General features: G+C 34.8%; 1 protein-coding gene across 10 annotated transcripts in view; it reads left to right on the top strand.

The window, feature by feature from the left end:
- IL1RAPL1 (interleukin 1 receptor accessory protein like 1) overlaps positions 1-21,790 on the top strand; it is a 693,884-nt gene that overhangs the window by 518,845 nt on the left and 153,249 nt on the right. For 9 of the 10 annotated variants that reach the window (XM_026791809.2, XM_074534583.1, XM_026791808.2 and 6 more), the window contains one exon: positions 5,548-5,622. The exons of the other annotated variant lie outside the window; for it this stretch is intronic. In XM_026791809.2, the coding sequence (XP_026647610.2) occupies positions 5,548-5,622 (75 nt within the window). The remainder of the gene's footprint in view (positions 1-5,547; positions 5,623-21,790) is intronic. 10 annotated transcript variants of the gene reach the window in all.

The raw sequence follows: 21,790 nt of genomic DNA, 5'->3' as shown, positions 1-21,790 counted from the left end.
ATTTCCAGGGTTGGGGAAGCCATGGATTCTATGGGCAACTTGTTCAGCTTTACAGTCAGACCTCCTCTATATCCTCCTCAGATATCCCTCCCCTGACAGAAGTACCTTGTCTTCACAATTATCAGTCTATGACAAAATTGGCACAACAAGTATAGAAGAAAAAGAAACACAAGCTCAGAAAATTAGCAAGAAAGTACATGGAAGTGAGGAATTCTCTTAAGTTTCTAAACACAAACCAAGAGATGGAGTCTTTTTGAACTGTGGGTTGAATTCAAAGAAGCAGCACAGACTTCATGAAAAGAACTCCATGTCTCTGATGTCCTTTGATTTCAAAGTGTAGGAATATTTTCCCTTTGCATAGCAATGAATTCTTCCCCCTATTTTATCCTGTGCTATAGTTACAATATCTTCCAGGGACATGTCAGTCATTTTTTCTAAAATGGTCTAAGTTCATAAACATAAGATGTTTAATCTCATTGCATTATCTCAAATCTCAGAAGGATCAGAAGGATTTTCATCCTCAAAATGTAGTTTTTACTTCAATAAAACTTTTGAACCAGAAATGTTCTAAAATATATATAACTCAGACTGGACAAGTCAGGCAACTATTCCTGTGAATTTTTGCCTGGAATGAAATGTCCAGGCAATAAACTGGCTTTCTGATTTTCAGACATTTACAGAAAACCCTGTCTTCCTCTAAGAAGTTAAAACCTTTTGTAGTTATTTTCAAGGGAGAATCTGAGAGCACTTCATAAAACACACATAAACCTAGATCTTTGGAATTATATTTTTTTTCTATTATTAAGTTTGTTCATTTTGAGGCAGCTGCATTTTGATGTCCAGATTAGTGCTGTTTTGATATACAGGTTGAATTAAGATTTCTTCATTGCATGTGTTAAAATCTAACAATTGGCTGGTCTCTCCAAATGATGGTGTTTTGCACAGAGCAAGTGTATGTACCTGTCATGTGACCACATTCATCTGAAGCTAAAGCAGCAGCGTAGGAAGAGGAGCTTGGAAGTCAGTGGCTGATGTAAAAATATTATCTTCTGGCTGGTTTCCAGCAGGGTGACTGATTGTGGTGGCTCTCACTTTCATTACCGCCAGAAAAATTGTTCAATATATTTTAAATGTACATCCAATCTGATAGACACGGAATGTGAATTTAGCCACTTTTTCTCTGAGCAGGATCGATATGTCTGCAGCTGACTGGTATTTCTGAAGTTGTATATTAATTTTTAATAAATCTTCAGAATTGGTTACTTCACCTTTTTTATTTTTTAGCTTTAGTTTACTTCAAGTTTGACACATATTTGTTTTCAAACCATTCATCAATGATGGTTCAGAAGTCAAACATAAGATGAGCTGTAAACTTGATTTATGATCAAACAGCTTTCCTTTAAAAGGCACTGACCTATCAATCCCCATTGTTTTTAAAGAGGAATATACCAATTTTGATTAAAATGATTCCTTGATTCTAAAGTGGTGGGGGTGGACAGTGGAGGGGGGAGGGGTGATGTGAGGGTGGTGAAAAACAAAGGAAAAAAAAGAAGTGAGAAGGAAAAAGAAAGAAAAAACCAAGAGGGAGGAAGGGAGAAGTGAATCCATGCATGAGTAGATAATAATATCCAGGAACTAAGATTCTTGCCAAGAGACTTGAGAATTCCCTCATGCAAGAATAGGAACCCGAGCGCTCTGTTCCTCCTGTGTGACAGCCATGTTGATAAGCACTACCTGGTGGGAAGAGGATCTTCTCTTTATATTTTTAAACGTATTCAAAGGATTTTTGTTCTCTGCATACAGTACAGAACAGGAAGTACTTTCAAATCATGGATATTTTTGTAGGACATGAAAATTATTGCCTTTGTGTGTCTAATTAAAAAAAAAGAGAATAAAAGTTTTTTAACTTATTTAAGAGACCAGACATAGTTGTGAGTTTTATAAATTTTCTTGGGTTTTTGCTATTTAGAAAAATTTTTGTAAGAAAGGATTAAATTATGCTTTTGCTGTTCAATTTAGTAGATAATTTAATTGAACTAATTGGCTCAATATATTTGTCTGAAAATAATATTGATTTTGAAGACTCTCACATGGCTTAGTTAAGACTCTCACATGGTCTAGTTAAGAAGTCATTCCTCATGATTTTAAGGATATCAAAAAGTTTATAGAAGATACGAAGGTCTACTCCAGAGATTCTAAACTAAACGAAGATTGCAGTAACTCTATGTTGTCCATTCATGTTGACTCTCCATAATGGAGAGGGGACACTTGAGAGGTGTAGAGAAATTCTCACCTCCTCCTCAGACCACTGGAATTAATATGCCAGAAAAAACTTACATACATTTTCAGGCCAAGAAATGGATCAAATAACAGACACTAAAATGCCCTGTTTGACTGAGAAAAAGTTTCAGATCACCCTGGAAAATTTGATATTTAAGCACATACAGTTATTTAAATTCTTTTCCTTGCTTATATAACTCCTATTCACAGCAGTTCCCTACAGTCTAAAGCTCTGGAATGCAGAGTACCCAAGGGTATTTTTCCTTTTCTAGACTGGTGAAGGAGTTGGCCCTGGAAAATGTGATTGCTTATAGAACAGACATACAAAAGTATGAGATTGGTAGACATCTAAAGGAATACAATGCTGGGATACTTCCCCCAATTTAGAATTTTTAGTTACATTTCTTACTAAATATAAAGTCTTATGGTTACAAACAATGGCAACTATTCCTTTAAAATAAGAATATGATGCAATTTATTTCTGTTGAATCTTTGTTTTACTAGGGAGGTTTTGATTAGGGAGGTTTTGTTCTCCTGGGGGATGGGACAGAGTGCACTCTAAGTAAAATGGGAGGAATGGGTGAAATAGTAGAGAACAGAGATGCTCCTTCAGGAAGCCTTGAGAGTCTATTAAAGGCAAAAGCAGCATCTTGGTCTAGAAACGGAATAATCTCATGCAGCAGAGCAGAACCTGGGACTGACTGAGTAGGAGAAAGCTTTGCATAAATGGTCCTGTCAGCCCAGGTGGACAATAAATTGAGCATGAGTTGGTAAATCCCAACTGCACAGCTCTTGGCAAGACTTTAGCCAGCGTGTCCAGGAGGGTGATCCTTCCCCATCCTGGGGCCACACCTGGGACACTGAGAAATTTTCAGCTTCTTGATGTTCAAAAAGACAGATGTACTGAACCAAGTCCAGTGCAGGGCCACTGGGTGGTTGGCAGCTGGAACACCCAAGATGGCGAAATCTGCACCCACAGAGATCTTCAAAATGTGACTGGAGGAGGTCCTGACAACCTCCTGTATTGGCCTTGCTTCCAACAGGAGGTTGGGTCACTCAGCTTGCAAAGGATCCTTCCACCTACATGCTCCTGTGATTCTGATGCATCAATTATGTGTCTAACTTATTGTTTTCAGTAGAATTTTATTTGTTTAATTATGTATTAAATCTCATAAATTAAACTGGACATTAATTTTATAACAACATCATACTTCTGTTGAAGGATAACTTATCTCCACATCCGGGGCCTTTTAATTTAAAAGTAGAAAGCTTCTTAGAGACCTGAGATACAGGATCATAAAAGTAATGTTGATCTTTGCTTAAAGTGAAAAAAATGCTGGTTTTTAATCTGCTTATTCATTGCATTCATATTAACTCCACAAGTTACTATATCTTTACTTACAATGAGGGAACTTTGCTCACAGTTTCAAAACAGATTTAGAAAAACAGTGACTCAGAAGACATTATCTGATGAATAATAATTGAGTTGAAAATGACAGAAATGCAAAATTAAATTTAAATTCATAGTGGATGTTTAAAAAATGGCAATGTGCTGACAAATTATGAGCTTTTACAGAGAAGTTAAGAAATGGGAATGACTAATTTTACAGTTTAAGAAGAAAATATATTTTGAATCCTTTTCCCTTCCACCCACTTTAGCCTTTAAGGAAAAAAAAATAGAGAGAAAAACAGATAAAAAGAATTAGCATTGGTGTAAAGAAAAGTAGCAAGCCAGAGATGATGCCAAAAACCTTTCAGCTCTCTCCAAATCCTGTAGTGCAGAATGATTTCCCATGGAGACTAGGAGCTGTAAGAAGAATGAGCTGAGACAAGGTTTTTGGACCAAGTACACGTGTTTTACCACTCCCCTGAATTTTGATTCATTGCTAGGTCTGATGGGTTAATACCTCTGATACCAACTGAGTGGGTTTATACTTTTATCATATAAAGGATAATGTCCGTAAAGCAGAAACACAAGTTGATAATGGTTCCATTCTCTAATTGTTGCAAAGTTGAAATTAATGCTGTACCTTTTAAAGAACGTTCATAATTTACTAAAAGACCAGGGGAAACATAATGAAGAGAATGCAAATAAACTTCTCCTGCTATTCCACTGACAGGAGACAAGTGTGTTTAGTAGATTAAGCCCATACACATATGGGTATGTGTGTGTGTCAGTAAGAAAAGGAGCATTGATTTTGACAAGTTGAAGGGAACAAATATTCTAGAGCTATATCAAAATGTCAAATGTATTTTAAATCTGCGACAGCCCATAATCTGTGTTAAAAACTGAAGTATGAATTGATGTTGAAAAGCAGAATATCAAAATGTTGCAGGTGACTAGAATTGTTGGAAACTTCCCATGAATGTTTACTACCAGAATTAAAGGGAAAAAATTATTCTTTTCGTTTCATATGGCATGCACTCATCTCTCAGACACAGTAAAAAGTACACTTGCTAACAACAACAAAAGTAGTAATAATCAATGTCACTTCTATAAATCAAGTAAGCAGATGTTATATTTAGTAGAATAGGATGATTTATATACATGCATGGTTTGAACACATTTCAACTACCTTCAGAAGGTTTTTTACCACTACAAAACTCATTCTATTCCATTATTGCATAAAGTCTACTAATATTATTTTAGGGTAGACTAAAAGGTAAAAGAGAAGCCATTGTATTAGGAATCTTGACATTATTTCACTGTATGCATTCCTTGGATTTTGAAAACTTATCTAGTACTCCACTTTATGAAGTTTCAGTGTTGGGAATACCTTTCAAATAAAATTGTCATCAAATATTCTAAATTGCTTTACAGTAATTTATGTTATTTATCTTTTAATGACTATACCTTATAGAAAAGCAATTGAATATCACAGCAAACTGAAATTCTGGATAATATTTACCGAAAGAGAAAATTGCAATGTCAGTGCATTTTTGGTTTGGGGTTTTGTTGGTTGGTTGGTTTGGGGTTTTTTGTTGGTTTTGTTTTATTGCTTGGTTGCTTTTTTGGTGGGGTTTTTTTTTTTTGTTTCTTTGTTTGTTTTTGTGGGGGTTCAAAGAAATTACTTTCTTAATACAAGGACCTTTAATTTTGCTGCTATATTTACTGTCTAAGCAAAAACATTTACAGTTACTGAAGGCATGAACATTATTAAAACAAAAGAAAACCAAAGCCTTCTTGAAATAATAGGTATAAAACCAAGTCTTAGTCTACCCAATAATAATCAGAACACTACATATGTGAATTTCTTTCTTTTCTAGCCCCACTAACAGATAAACCACCAAAGCTTTTACATCCCTTGGAGAGTAAGCTAACAATTCAGGAGACCCAGTTAGGTAAGTAGCAAAGATAACCTCTGTTCAAATTGTATGAAGGAATTTGATGAGTTAATGGGAATGTGATGGCATGCTGACATCAATAATTTAATTAAAAGACATTAGACACCTGTTGATTCCATGCAGAGATGTATGCTATATCATTGACAAGATTGTTGTTGACAAAAAAATTCTTAATAATTAATACTGAATGCTAAGATTTTGGTTACTGATACTAGGTTTATCTTCCTGAAAGTCAAACAGTGATCAGAGTATCTGAATTTTTCTTCCTAAACTTTCCCTTCTCTGTATATTTATACATACTTACTCTGCAATTCATTGGGATTTTGTGGTTTAAGTTCTGCTCAGAAGACTTCTGTGCTTTGTTGGCAGCAAAGATATTCTGTAATTACAAAGGTTGTGCTGGGCAAATCACCCAGCAAACAGTAATGTTATCATAATAGCATCTGATAATTCTGAATGTATGGACATTTATGCATAAGTGAATGAAGAGAAATTGATGCATGAAGAAAGCATTTTGTTTCACTTTTTCTAGTCTAGTGGATGGTGGCTATGATTGGTCATTTTCACCTCCTACTGCTGCAGAAGTAATGAAGGCTCCAAAACTGAGTGCATGTGTTACTAGATTTTGCAGGATATAGCAATTTATCTCTCTTGTGGATTGGCAATGAAGACAACTTGTAAGAAACAAACAGTAGGTTCCACTGGAATTATGCTTTGGTGTCAGAACAGTAACCTATTGATAGATTTTCTGGCATGTTGGCTACAGGAGAAAATGGAAACCAATCTGGTGGAAACAAATCTCATAGGAAAAAATATATATAAATCTCATAGAAAAAAAATACTGCAAGTGAAGCTCAGTACATTCTGCAACACAACATCAGAAAAAGCAGAAGGCTTGCAAATTAATTTTGACAGTCATTGGCAGAGCATTTTATGGCGATTACCAGCTTATGGCTAATAGTGGCCAGAGAATAACTCATATTTTCTTTGATTTAGTAAACTATTACTTTGAATGATTCAGGCTATCCAGGTAAATTTCTGATATGCTGATATACCGTTTTTTTAGAAACTATTGTATAGAAAAGAAGACACGTAGCATGTTTCCTTCTAGAGCTTTCCATTGTTCTGAAGGTATTGTTTCTGATACACTGATTCAGAAAATCTTTCCTGGATGCCAGTCCTAAATGATTTTAGGTTGTTTGAACACAAGATTAGGGAATAGAAAGCAAAGTGACTGTACATTTGTTTTTTAACTAATGTGGCTTACTGAGATATTTTTGATTTAAAAAAAAAAAAAAAAAAAGAGCAGAACCTTTCTGGGTTTTGATGTTGTCCTGCTAACTATACTTTATGGTGAGACTATTTCAAGAAGAGTGTAATTATTAATGGCTAGCTAGAGGCTTTTTGTCTATGAGTTTTAGAATTAATCTCAGTTTTGAATTTTCATAGTTCTAAAAAATCAAGTAATTTGAAAAGAACTGGGTTTGAAAAAGACTGTTTTCAGAAAACTAAATAGATTTTGGTGAATATAAAAGAGTTAACTTGAAAACATCACTTTCAGACATGGATGGGAAGGTCTGACCATAAATTAATGTGATGTTACAGTACTTAGCCTTATATCAAGAAGATACAAGAATATATTAATTTTTTGTTTAAAATCATGTAAAAAACCTGTGAGAACTGGAACAAGTGAAAAAAACTGATGGTTCCCTAACATAAAACTGTGTTTTTCTGCACTTAGATTTAATGCCTTAGTGGCATGGATAACCTTTGAAAGGTCTGTGTTTCCCTGAGGAAAGCCAATGTTCATTTCTGGGGTTCAGTTAATACCTTGCAGAGATGCAGAATATTTTAATGTTGGAATAATGCCAAGGTTCACTTAGATGGCTGTCGAAGCCAGGAGAATTCTGCTCAGCTGAGAGTGGGATGGCCACATCTTGTGACTGGTCTAGACACTGCCATAAAATGTTAGTCCTCCAGAATGTATTTGGGATGGTGTGTTTGTCCCTTACTTGGAAAATAAAAGTGTTGGTGGATGCTGGAGAAGTGGAATGGGTGGTATTCCCATTCCCAAAGTGAAGACAGAGCAAGGAACTAGGAGCTTGGGGCAGTCCAGGATTTCTTTAGCAGATAACCAACTGTTGAATTCCTGCTCTCTTGCCTCATTTCTGTCCTTCTCACCTCACAGTCCTCCAGCTGGAGTTGGAAATGAAAGAGGTTATGTGTGTGTGTCAGGGAATGTTCAGGAGGTCACACCTACGTTACAGGGATGTGTGTAGCTCCAGGTGCACAGGATGTACTGAAAAGTCAATGGTGATGGTTCACCTCCAAATCTTCCTCTGTGGAGCAGTGCTGGGCACTTCTGAGGAAGATCACAGTAATAACAGTGTATTTCCACTGAAAGAACTACTGGAATTCAGTTCTTAAACAGAACACCTCCATGCAGTATCTAACTAGAGGTGGATCCAACCCCCAGAACATATCTGAGACACATCCTATTCATTTGGCTCCAGCACTGCTGGGTGACAAACACATGAGGCATTGTGGGCTCTTCTATACACAGCTAATAAAACTAAAACCATGGGATCACAATCCTGTTGGGTTATTATCTTGCTTGGTTTCCATGAAACAACATCAGAGCAGGATGTGACTGAAGGGAGGAGTTTCCCTAAGGGGTAATTGATACGGTTTAAGTCAGGCTTGCTAAGGCAAAATGTGAGAAACCAGAACAGGAGAATCTGCACACCTCAATCCTAGGAACCCACAGGCTCCCATCATGCTCAAAGTATCCAGAGCTGTTTGAGGAAAAGAGGTCAGGCCCTTCAGCTGGTATTTGGGAGTGTGTTAAGGATGGCTGTTCTGCAACTAGCAACTTTAGAGACCCACTTTAAAGGTATCTTGATATATCATCAGAAATATCTGTTTATTTCACTGAATAGTAACCAGAAATGCACGAGATAGAAGGACAGGATAAAAACTGAAAGCAAGTTTAATTTATCAAAGTTTTTTCATAAGAAATAGCATGGGAGAGCTATGGAATGAAGTACAAAAATCTAGACGAGGAAAGAAACATTACTTTCTGGACTTTATGTTTTCTGTTTGTTACTTCACTTCCAATTTTGCAATCACTTACTTAATCCTGTTGCAGGGATAAAAAATGCTAATTACATTCAAGCTTTTCTCCTGTTAAAAAGGCTTTTAGGTACCTATGTGACCCCACTACAAACTACTTCTCTGGAAACAACATTTCCAGATAAAACATTATGTTAAATACTCTCTTCAAAAGATTGTGTCCTGCAAAGCTTGGAGCTGTAGGAAGATGAAGAGTGTTTTCTGCTCTGAGCCCCTCTGTGGTGTGGTAGCAGCGTGGGCCAGGAGAGAAAAGCTGCAATGAGCAGGAGGCCAGGGGAGGCAAGGCATGGGAATGAGGAACATAATGGCCAAGGAGCTGAGTTCCTCAATATTCTTCTTCTTACCTTCAACATACTAACCAAATCAAATGTACAAATCCCTGATAACATAAGACCCCTTGTAACAGTAATGAAAACACAAACCTGAAAACACTAACACAGACCTGTTCAGAAAGGATTTAATTAACATTACTCCTTATATATTGTTACCCTAGGACTTTGGGTAACTATATTTTTAATTATAGAGTCATGCACATGTTATGTATTTATGATAGAAATATATCATATCCATTATATGTAAACTTATTTTAAAAATTATATTCTGGGATTTTTTTATTGGTAAGTTCTGACTCTTTTCAGTTTCACCTTTCAGGTTACAGTGTTTTTCACACTAACACTGTCCAATATCTGCCCCCCTCAAGGAAACAAAGAATACTCTTGGCCTGACTCAAAAAAGCTTGACTTTAGGAACCAGTTGGTTCATGTCATATTATTAAAGAAGATAAATGTGATTCTACACCAGACAAAAATGGATCTGGATTAAAAAATTACAAAACATGAAATAATTATTTTAAACATCTCACAAGGTAGTTAGCCTCTGTCCTCCCCACTTTTTCAGTGTCTCCTGGTTCTGCACAAGGCTGTAATTTCACATGCCAAAATCAACCCAGAAATATAAAACTATTGTTGAATTATTTTTAGCTAAGTAGGTGTGATGTTAGAAAAGAGAAACAAAGAAACAAACAAAAAAACAATCCCACAAACAAATAAACAAAAAAGGAATAAAGTACTTCCAGCACAATATGAATGGACCTAAAAGGTAAGTTTGTACAGGAACGAAGAGACTTTCCCTGTCAACTGAATAAAGTGAATTTTCCTAAATTCCATTCAACCCAAAACATTACTTGTGACCAAGTAATTTTTTTATAAGGAGCATATCAGTTTTGGACATTATTTGTCTAGGACATTATTTTGATAAAATTGAATTAACTATCGTGTAGTGAATTGGGGATTTCTTCTTTCTCACCCTTCCTGGCACAGATTCAAGAAAAAATTTAATGCAAATACTTTTAGCATATTATTTCTAAGGTAGTAATAGAAAACAACTCCCCCATCAGGGACGGAAGAATGCTGATGCATTTACCGCACTGCATTGTCATAAAAATCTTCCACAGAAATTGATCTTGACAAAAGCCATCCTTAACTAGATTAATCAATAGATGTATAAATATATTAACTAAAGTGATATGCAATAACTAGCAATCAGTGACTCCTTTCAGGATGGAAATTGAATTGAAAGAATATTGAGAACTTTAATTTCTTCAGATTACATGTAAATGCTCTATTCACTCTGCAATACAAACATATTTTTTTCATTATATGAAGAATTTCAAGTTTATATGATTTTAAAAGACAGACATCAACTGTCTTTGAACAAAATCAAACTTTTTTTTTTTGATTATGTGTATCAATTGGACACTTGCTCTTTGATATATTCTATGATCAGATTAACATAATATCGGCAACAGTTTCACATGGGAATTATTAAAACTGTAACTTCAATATTTACTTTTCCAGTGTCTTCTAATTTTTTTAATATTTATTTAAGAGTTTGGATTATCCTTTCAAAAAACAACATGGAGTGTTTTGAAAAGAAATTAAAATTAAAAATACTTTTTCTGTTTGAACTATTTATTGCAAAAAGATTTAAACAATTTTTTTTATTGGGAATTTTATAACCTCACTATTCTGAAATATTTTGGTTTCATTTTATATCAATTCCTGGGCTATACTCACCTAGTTAAACATTAGGAAAAAGCTTTGCTGAAAAACTCACATAGTTCATGACTTATGTGTAAACTGGTTAATAAAAAGTGAAATGTTTTAAATCTAGTGTAAATGGATGAAGAATATATATGCTATGAGCATATGGAAAAAACAAATAAAGCCACGACCAAACCTCAAGCAAACAAACAAAAACAAATAAAGAAACAAAACTAAAAGTGGTTTTGACAATTTTTCGTACCAAGATATAAATGAAAATATAAACCAACCATTCAGGAAAATCTTACACAGGGAAATATTTGTCTAGCTGGGGCTGAAGTTTGCATTTTGCTCTTAATTTTGCTTTTTGTCAATGATAATAGTTAGATATGCCAAGCAGCCCAAGCCCAAGTTTTTGTAGGCTCTGAGGACCATTACAGGAGATACACATTGAAAATGGAGAGCCTGTGAAGTGTCAGAAGCAGCAATAATAACACCAGTGAGGGGTTTTTACTAAGTTTAAGCAAATTTAATAAATGTCTTATTGTTTGCTTTTTTATAAATGTGCTCAAACAGGATCATTTGTTTGGAAGGGAAGAAATTATTAAAAAAAGTTCTCTTTATTTCTCTGAAGCAGTGCTATTAGGAAGTTCAGAACATCAAAATACCTACTTGAGTATGTATGTACAGTTTTTTTCAGTCAAATCAGATGCAGCCTGACCAAAATTGCACACAGACTCTTTTACATGTTCTACTTTAAACAGGGAAAATAGCTTTTAATTTTATTCTTGGCATTTTCAGCTTTCAAGTTGCAAAGGCAGAAGCAAAACATGAAAGTGGGCTCTGAACAAGGGTCTTCACTTAAGAAAAATAAAAAATCTAGTAAAGAGGGTGATAACAGAAGTTTTAATCACTAAATCTAACTTTTTAGAGGAAAAAAAAGTGGTTTTAAGGTAGCCTACACTTCCATCTTAAAATTTTTAACCTTCAGATTGCATTAACCCAACTATTCTGTAGCTGAGGCTGTCCATGAAGGGCCCAATAGAGATTACTGAAGGGACAGTGAGTGAGTCAGAAACATTCAACTGCACTAAGGAAAATTTGTGGTTACAGCCCTGTGTCAATGTGTCAACTGATTTTCCTTCTACTCCTTTTCCTAATTTGATCAAATTCTAAAAGGTCATGGTTAAGATATTAAAAATAGCATATATATTTTAAAGCCTTCTTTTTCTCTCTTTCTGCATTTGTGTGTGTCTGAGATTAAATACGTATACATGTATACCTAATCTCTCCCTACATATTATAGTTATTTATTTACGTATAGACATAATTTGAGAATGCATTTGTTCAAGTTTTATCCCACTTTATCAATGCTTTTTCTGGGACACATGTATCTGATGTAATGGTGGAAGAATAAAACTTTTTTATTTGTGCTAGGTTATAATCCATTGAGAAATGTCTGCTCTAGATGCTACATAGCAGACTTATCTGTGCTAAACATCTAAACAGGATTTAATGAAATCAGAAATGTCTGCTCAGTATCTCTGCAACTATGTCAACTTGATTCTTTATGTACAGACTAGATATATGAGAATATTCTATTTCATATTGCTTGTGCAATACAACCCAGTTTATTTTGATAATATGAGAGAAGACTTTGCATATCAGTTGGATAATACTGGATCGTTTATGACTTAAACAATCAAAACTTATATGCTCCTTATTCTTGGAGTGAAATATAATCAGATACAGCAAAACCTTTTTAGAAATGCTCTGTCGCAGACTGAAGGATATAAATTATTGTAACCAAGATCATATTAAGTACACACAGAAATAAATGCAATTTAGGCACATATAGTACATTATTTCATGTGACATTGTAACCCTAGAAAAACTTTAATTTTATACATTTAAAAAATTAGGAATCATGTTGTTCTGTGATAATTTCTACCAGATTTTTTGCTTCAAGTTGTACTTAAGGTTTCTGAATTATATGTAGGGACTTCATCATATATAATGCTGAAAAACAAACAAACAAGTGCTTATTTGTGTTAAAAAGAAAAAAAAACCAAATCATCATACAATGGTGCTATGCACAAGCATTAAAATATTAAACAGCAAATGTCAAATTCAAAAGTTTAATATTGAGCACCATCATTTATAACTGTATTTAATTTTACTAACTCCTCCAGAATATCTTGCCATAGGGATACAGTTCTCTTGTGAGCAGCAAAGTTAATCATACATAAAGCTTATTTCAAGAATAATGAATTGGAGAAATGACAAACTTTAGCACAGTTTTTACCCAGGAATTTACAGTTTTTACAGGAATTATTCTTTTTTCCAGCTCTAGGATAAATGCTTTCCAGCCTTATAGGTTAAGTCAGGATGTGCTCATGCAGTTCAAAGAAGCAGAATGAAGCTGCATTGAACACTGGTTTTGTCTCAGACATACTGTGGATTTGTATTTAGATTTAGTGCTGCACACAGGTTTCATTCTGAAAAATCCATCTAAATCTGCATGCATTCTTAATAGCAAAAATTATCAGGGATTGAGAGTTTGTCAGGTCATTGGAAAATACAAGGTTGTTTGAAGGAACACTGAGGGTCTGAAGGGTTTAAGGTTTAAATGCTTTTGATAAACTCTTATAGTTTAGAACATAGTGTGAATATTTTGAAGCAATCAGCTGAACAGGATCTTTTTTTACATTTGTTAACATATGAGTAACACTGAGACTCCAGATTGTGCATTCTGAAGTGCTATTCTTGTCTGTTTTCATAGGATATTATGGACGAATACACAGTCCATATAATCTCAAGATATAATCAACACATATCTCTAATAAATATCCAGATTGTTACCTATATAATTTTACATATTTAATATCTGACGAACTTGAAAATGAAAAAAAAATACTCACAGAAATTAAACTTGATGCCACACAGCATAATTGATATTAAAAAATGAAAATAATTCCAACAGTTTATGTATGGCATGTATTATAAAGCTTTATATAGTATTTTTTTTAGTAATGAATGCATGATGAACTATAGGTCATTGCAGTTCTTTGTTTTCTGATAGGCTTGAGAATTATTAGGATAAACATGGTTATTAGTCTAAATTTCATACTGACAAATAAGACTGGCAGTGTGTTCAACATTCACATGCCAACCATAACTGGTGTCCTGTACCTGTCTGAGAATGCTTTAAAGAGTTATAAACAAAAGGTAACACAGCAGTATTTTCCACAATCTGTCCTCTTTTAATTGTTTATTCTTTTGCCTGAGGTAAAATTGTGACAATGGACTACTTAGGTACTTTTGTTGTTTTCCACACAAGACAGTAAAATATCACATGAAACGAGAAGTTTATTGAATACTTAGGTTTCATGCCAATCTGAAAATATACACAAAGAAAAGACCAAATGCAAAAAATCTCAGATGTTAAACACTTGTTTCACTGCTCAGAGGTAGCTCTTGAGAACCATGGAGCTAGGAAGTCAAAGGAGAGAGAAGTCATTCAGTTCAGTAGACCCCAAATTTAAATTTACAGGATTTTTTTGTGCTTGTGAGGCCTGAGCTTTTACCTGGAGCTCTGTGGCAAATGTCACCTTCTACTGAATCAATAATTTCAGCTGCTTCAAGTGTCCTTCACCTAGTTATATGTTAAATTACCAGTATGCCGGTGTCATTCCAACAGCAAGTTTACAACAATTGAAAATATTGGAAGATAAATAGTAGACAAATTTTATATTTATCATTAAAAAAAACCTATCAAGCAACTATTCATGTTCACTACAGAAATAAATGAAGCACATACTTCAGTTAACCATATTAGGCATATTTAGAAAAATTTATAACAACCATTGCAAAATTACTTCTCTGTACACTAATGTAATGAATAGATTGGAGATGTGAGACTGTGGGGTTATAAATTGAGTTTCTTTCACAGCTTTCAAAGCAATTAATTTGAAGTAATAAATGCTTGTAATTTTTAATCATTCATTCATGGTCAGATTTTCACAAGATATCTAAGAGCATGCATGGTACATTTCTCCTCATTAAAAATCAAAGGAGGACTAGCTTCTTGGTGCTGGTTTATATGTTTAGGGATTGATACCAAGATACCTATGGGTTTATAGTAGAGAATTTTTGTGGGTTTCTTGTGTGTGGTTTTAATCTCCCATAAGTTTATTATAAACAGAGAATTCATCCCACTTAAATCAAAATTAGAGGATTTCTATTTGGAAGACCTTTTTAACTTTTAATAAAGATATTCAATACTCATATAAAGGAAGCAACCAATATTTCATTTTTTTAACCTTTGTCAAGTGGCAGTTAACATAGCTGATATCTTATCATAACAACATTTTCCAAAGTGCCATTTACAGTCTCCCAATGCTTTGGAAAGGTCAGGCACCTAAAAAAGCTTATAAATGCAAATATTCTCCATTATGAGATACTCAAATCAGTAAGATTATTCTTCTTAGCAAAAAAAAACAAACAGAAGTTACACTTAAAAGGCAGAATCCAAGACAAAATATTTTGGAACTGCTGTTGGGGAATAAATTATTTTAAGGGATTTTTTAGAACATTCAGAATACTTACTATAGTGGACACACATGCAAATGTGTTACCAACAATATTGGCTAAACCTATTTTATATCAAAAACTAAAATGAGTACTAAAATGTTATTGTAGTAGTTACTGGAGGGGCACAGAAAAGGCATAACTCAGTGTGTTTGAAAGACTTTTCTGAGTTGATACCAATTACAATTCACTGCCTGCATTTTAGTTTTATGAATACTCACCTTTTCAGAGTTGTTTTATTTGGGGAGTTCCTTTTATCAATCTGTCCCCGAGGAAAGGAGGAAAATGGAGGTAGAAAATGGAGTGTGGTTTCCAGGGCAGACTGAGCCAGCAGTTCAAGAGACTCCTACATTTACAGCAGCAGGAGGCCTGGGGAGGAGAAAAATTTTGCTAGTTTCCTGCAATTTCTGGACATGCAAACCCATTGGTCTAGTTGTTTTCTATTTAAAATGATTCTGACACCATCACCTTGAAAGAAAATATTACCCAAAACTCCCCTACATAAACCCCCTTTTAGAGTAAGATGCACAAAACCCATTAAGACACCGAACTTCTGCTGCTGTCATACCTTTGTGTTCCTGCTATTTATACACTATGAAGAGTGTTCACTTTTTCAGTTGGGACCTCTGGCTCAAATAGGCTCCTGAATTAGTCAGTGGAGTCTCTTGAGAGGACACAGAGCTTCACCTGGCAGCTATGCCATCCATTAATGGTGTGATGTTTCATGACTGCTTTAAAAAGGTGCAAATCTGTGCTGCTCTGACACCTGCCTCCCCTCACACTCCTCTTATTTCATCCAGATTCAGCACTCTTCCTTGCAGGGCTGAAATCTAATTTAAAGGAAAGGAAACCAATTTAAGCTGGATAACTTTCTCTGCTGATGGTGCCATGAGTGCAGCAAGCCCTCATGCCAATGCATGGTCAGAGTGGGAACTGCAGCCAGGGAGAAAAGGTGGAAGAAGGTGTTTTGGCTCAAACTGATTATGAAACATCACTCTAAGTCTAGACTTGGTCACAGTAACTTCCCAAAAATGTCAATTTAGATCAAGAGGCACCTGCATGACATAAATCATATCACACCAGGGTGGAACTGCTTTGCAGCTACCTGCATCTTTCCATCACAATGGCTTTGCCTGGACTTTGGCAAGCTGACAACTTGTTCCATTCCCTGTACAGGATTTTAGAGTATTTTTTTTCCGACATCTGAGATGACAAAGCTGAACTTAGAGTGTGTGAATGTGTTCTGTCATGATACCTCTACATAACAGGTGAATGAACACCAAATTCCAAAAATATATTAAATATGGCTTTCAGAAACATTTTATAAGAGGAAATGGAAAAGGTGTGGTATATCACAGAAATTTATAGCCCAGGTTTTCTAATATGTTTACATTTTTGACTGCTAAATTTTTTGAAATGCAGCTCCATTTATTAAGATAATGTGTTAATGATTTGCCATGACCATGATAAGGACATCATTATTTTGATATTATTTAAAGATATATTCAATCACACCACTACTTAATTGACTGTCTTGTATCCAGTTAAAGAGGCTTGAGAGCAAAGCAGACATTTAATTGTGATAAAAGCAAAAAAGGTATTACTCATAACAACTTTTTAATTAGATGTTAACTTTTTTTAGCCATTGTTCTTGCTCTATCTCCTTTTTACTCATCAATATGAGTAACAAGCACATTGGATGATGGTTCTTGTTTTTCTGCAGAAATGTACATGATAGATTAATGATACTGAGAACAACATAACAAATAATTTTCATACTTCCACAGCTCAGAAAAATTGGAAGATAATTTTAATTTAGGAATATGATATTTTATTTGGTACATTTTCAGTCTCTTAATGCTGTCATGTAAGAAGACTTTCAGGCCTTTTTTTAGTTTTTCCTCTTAGTGGTATGAAAAAATAAAGCTGTTTCTGCATTTGAAACGCTGCTTTGCTATGAAAAATGCATTGATTTGAATACAACTGCAACAGTAAGATTGTTGGCTCAATCTTATCTGTACAATACATTGAAAAAGTACAATTCATATAATACATTGTTATGGTAAATGTAAGGATTGAGTGATTTTTACTTTTGTCTGACATTCTGTTGCAGGCAATTATCAGTGAAAATGGTTCCAAATTAGTCATTTTTAATTAGTAATATTTTGAAATGCTTTCCCTTTCAGTCAAAGCTATTTTTTTCTTCAGGAAAGTTGAGCTGCTATGTCTTCACTGCTCATGCCAAACTACCAAAGCCCCACTCTCATTGTGTTCAGTGAGTCTTTGCACGCATCCTTTTTCTCAACTCCATCTTCATGTAATCAGAAAATAGAGTTCCAGCCTGAAGCAAACCAAAAGAGAAGACTCTACCAAGTCAGTATCTCTCTGAGTTTGAGGATCCCCTCTGCTGAACTTCGCTTGTCATTTAGAAGTGTTATCTTTATTATGGCAAGATGGTGTCTCTGCCTGATCCATCGCCCACCCCTCTGCAGTACCCCTGCCCCATCTCTGGTTTTGCTTTGTGGCAATCTGTTAACAAGTGTGGGTGTGGACCAACTCCTCTGAGCTGTCATAATATCCCAAGGCATGAAATGTAATTCATGAGGATCTGTGTCCTGAATTCAGTGTGATTCATTCCGAATTAACCTAATGGATGAGGAGATACAAAGTGTTGAACTGCCAGTAGGAATTTACAAGCAGCCCACGGATGGAAAAATAAGGACTTGAGTAGTTTGAGATGTCTGAAGAGGGAAGCTGGTGCAGGTATTGCTGTTTACTTCAAAGACTCTTAATTTGGGTCTCAAGTGGGACTGACTTGTGGATGAGCTGAGTCTCAGTTCTTGACCCCAGCAGCATTTCCTGAGTCATGGAAGGTAAATCATTGCTGGAGTTTAAGGCTCTGGGGTTTTCTTTGCTTTCCAAAAGGCTCACAGTACTTGTTATCACTTGCTGTGGCAGAAATGCTTTGCAATTCTTTGAACAGTGGTACCACATTTATCATTTAAAGAACAACATACAATTCTCACTAAATAATCTAATATTATGTTTGTCTATTCAATATATAACAGCTTCTTCACCGTTAGTAATGATTAGTTTATTTATTTATGATCAGTAATTTACCTACCCCCAAATACATTATCTATAACATAGGCAAATGTGTAGATAAATTTGCCTTGCTTGTGAAGATATAATATTTTAATTAAAACTCTGGGATTATTTGAAAATTAGTTAGAAAACCCTACACAGACAATAATCTAAAAATTATTACCAGCTGTTCCTGGGATTCATCTTTTGCAGCAGAAATACATGCAAATAGGTTAAAAGACAAAAGTATTAAAATTTGAGCAAAAGAAAAGCTATTTTTTATATGTTTTTTACAGTCTCAACTAGAAAAAAATGGGACTAGAGGGTCTATAGAATGAAAATCCAATGATATGTATAATCAGTTTTATTCCCTAGTAAATTCTATACATAACTTTTTTTAATGATGCATATAAAAAGATAAATTATTTTAATGCCAGCAATCTACCTTTAAAAGTAGCTTTTTTTAAAGAGAAAATGTTTGATTGGCATTCACATATAACCTATGTATATTATAGGCATAAATGGGACCAGATTACTGTAGCTGTAGATTTCACAGGCTGTATGGAATAACAATAAACTAAAAATCCAAACATTTTCTCATGCAGTGATTAAAACCCATGTCATGCATCATTTTCCTTATGGTAGTAAGCCATAAATGTGTTTTAAAAGACAAGGAGAAGTTGGATTTTACCAGTTGTTTTCTGATAGATAAGAAAAAATATTTTTAAACAATTGTTAAATTTTGTGTCTTAAATTAAATTGTGTCTTAAGTTAATTGTGTCTTAAATCCCCTTAAACTTAAACAGGGGAAAGACCATAAAAAGACAGGTTTTTTTTTCAATAGCTTTCATCCTTCCTCATGCACCTGTACTACTCAATTCTGTCTACTTAAACATTGATCTAAAGAATATTTATTTTGCTCTAAGACTGGAGAAGGGAAAAATAAAAAGAATCAGTCAATGATTAATAAAGGTCAAGATTTGTAAAGATCTGTGCTGCCTCCTTAAAAACATAGGATGAGAACATAAGAAGAAATAGGTGGCTTGAGAGACCATCTAAATTAAATAACTTATGTTGCATTAAAGTTAGGATTTTTTTCCTTTAATGACTAATCCTGGGAAAAAGTGACTGTATAAATCTATCCATTAATTTTGATTTAGGTAGAAAATACTACTTAGGATGTTTAAATTAAACATGTTTTTCTTAAAATTTCACTTTTAAAAACAAACTGCTTGGAGTCATAAGTTAAAAATATCACGAGGTAGAAGTTTGGCATATTTAAGTAATGATAAGCTTATTTCAGAAGCATGGTATTGAAAGGCATTGTAAGAGTCTCTCACATCTCAAACTTCTGATTCTCTAAAGTCAATCATCTTAAGTTGTCTGCAATTCAAACCCTTTCCAGTACATAAGATGAGATTCAAGATTGTGATCTCTGTATGGATATAAAAGTTTCACAAGCCTGAGGGCAATTGAAACAATTCTGTATTAGAAAAACAATATAATTAATTCTTTAAAGACTTAAAAAGCACTCTCAATATTTTATGCTAACTGCATGTGTAATGTACCTTCTCTCCTTCCCAGGCTTCACTGTCTAGAGGGCTGTACACTTTTCCCTTTAGTGATCTTCCTTGCCTGCTGGAGGTAGAGACTTACACACAATACTGCTACCACTTATTTCCTTCCCATAAAGGGCATAGCCTTTTTTGTGGTTTGGTGGATTCCAGTTCTGTTTCTTACTTTTCAAACATAGCTAGCTTTCTTTATTTAGACAGTGTCTACCATCCACATGATAAATATTTGTCTCTTGTCCTAAATTATTATGACTTTCTAGTCTCGGTTCTGCTTTCTGTTACTATTCTTAAGAGTTGTTCTAATGTAAGTAATGGAAAGGATTACCTGGAATTCAAACACTGTGCTTTTTGCAGAGCTATAATACCTGTCAGCAATGGACTGTTCTCCACTTTTCTATCTGAGAAGCATTTTAAAGAGTTCAGTTTCCAATTATTCTCTCATTCTACTGCTAGCAGAGGTGGGACAGGCACTTTTGATATCAGTAAAGCAAGAAAGATTTCTGTGAAAGGGCATATTCTGGAACAGCAGAGTCTTCACAAGTGCTAGTTCTGGTAATGAAAGGGACTTCCTCTCCTGCTGAAGTTTCACCCAAATACTCTGAGAGTAGAAGAGACTTCTCCTTCCCCAGTATCTTCCATAAAAGTAACAGTCATTGAACAAAAGAAAGTCATTATCTCAGAAACATCTTCATTCTCCCACATCCTTACCTTAACTCATCAGAAATTCAAGAACCCTGAACATCAAGAATGTACCTCTGAACATCAAGAATCCTGTAACACTGACTTGTGCATTTCATACATGGCAGATATAGCTAAGACAAGTATCATCCTCTTTCAGACTACTTATTAATTAATACATTTATTGATGATGGCCAGACAAGATGAAATGTAACCGATTCACAGTCTCCACATGAATTTCTATATGTTTGCTCACCACAAAGACTGCAAATTTCTTGAGGAAATCCTTCTATTCCACTATGTACAACTAGTCGTATCTGGTCATGTGACCTGCTACCACAAGAGCAAAAATTGTTTTGCTTTTTCCTTTGAAAGAGCTTTAGATTACAGTTATTGCTCCTCAGGTCCTCCTTCTTCAGTGCACACCACGAACCCTATATTGGTCTAAACCCTGTAAAGGACATTGCCTTCTTCCTCATTCCCTTACCACACTCTTCCCAGACAAGAAGAGAAAGAAAGGCAAAGAGTAAACTTATTCCATACACTAAAAATGCCACTAAAAATTAAACTGGATAATTAAAAAGTTCTATACAATCTATTCAATGCTTTTCTTATTAGAGGACATTTTACACCTGCCAGGCATCCCACAGGGACTCTACAAAGATGGAAGCTACCAGTGAGCCTTTGTCGTTTTCATTTGATTGGCATCTCTGGATACTGAAAACTCTTTCAGGTTATGGAGTAATCTCAGCATGAGTCCTTGCACTAAGATCCAAATACATGCTGCTTAGCATAGCTTTCATTTGATGTTTCAGCAAATTTTCAAAGAATCAGACCATGGGTTTGGGTGCATTCACTATCTGCCACACTGCCAATTTTAATGGGAAACAAAACAGAGAAAATCTTCCACATGCAAATGTGCAGTAGAGTCTGTAATCTCTGTGCAGGGATTACAGATTTCAAAGCAGTGTTTATTAGTACTCTGCTCTACACTGATCCCAAATGATCCCATTATTTGCAGGCTGAAGCCTCCTTATGTTTTAGCAACACAGCGAACACTACCTT

This window comes from Zonotrichia albicollis, chromosome 2, assembly GCF_047830755.1.
Source record: "Zonotrichia albicollis isolate bZonAlb1 chromosome 2, bZonAlb1.hap1, whole genome shotgun sequence".
NCBI lineage: Eukaryota > Metazoa > Chordata > Aves > Passeriformes > Passerellidae > Zonotrichia > Zonotrichia albicollis.
The sequence above is the reverse complement of the archived record's forward strand: the minus strand, read 5'-3'. Positions and strand labels throughout refer to the sequence as shown.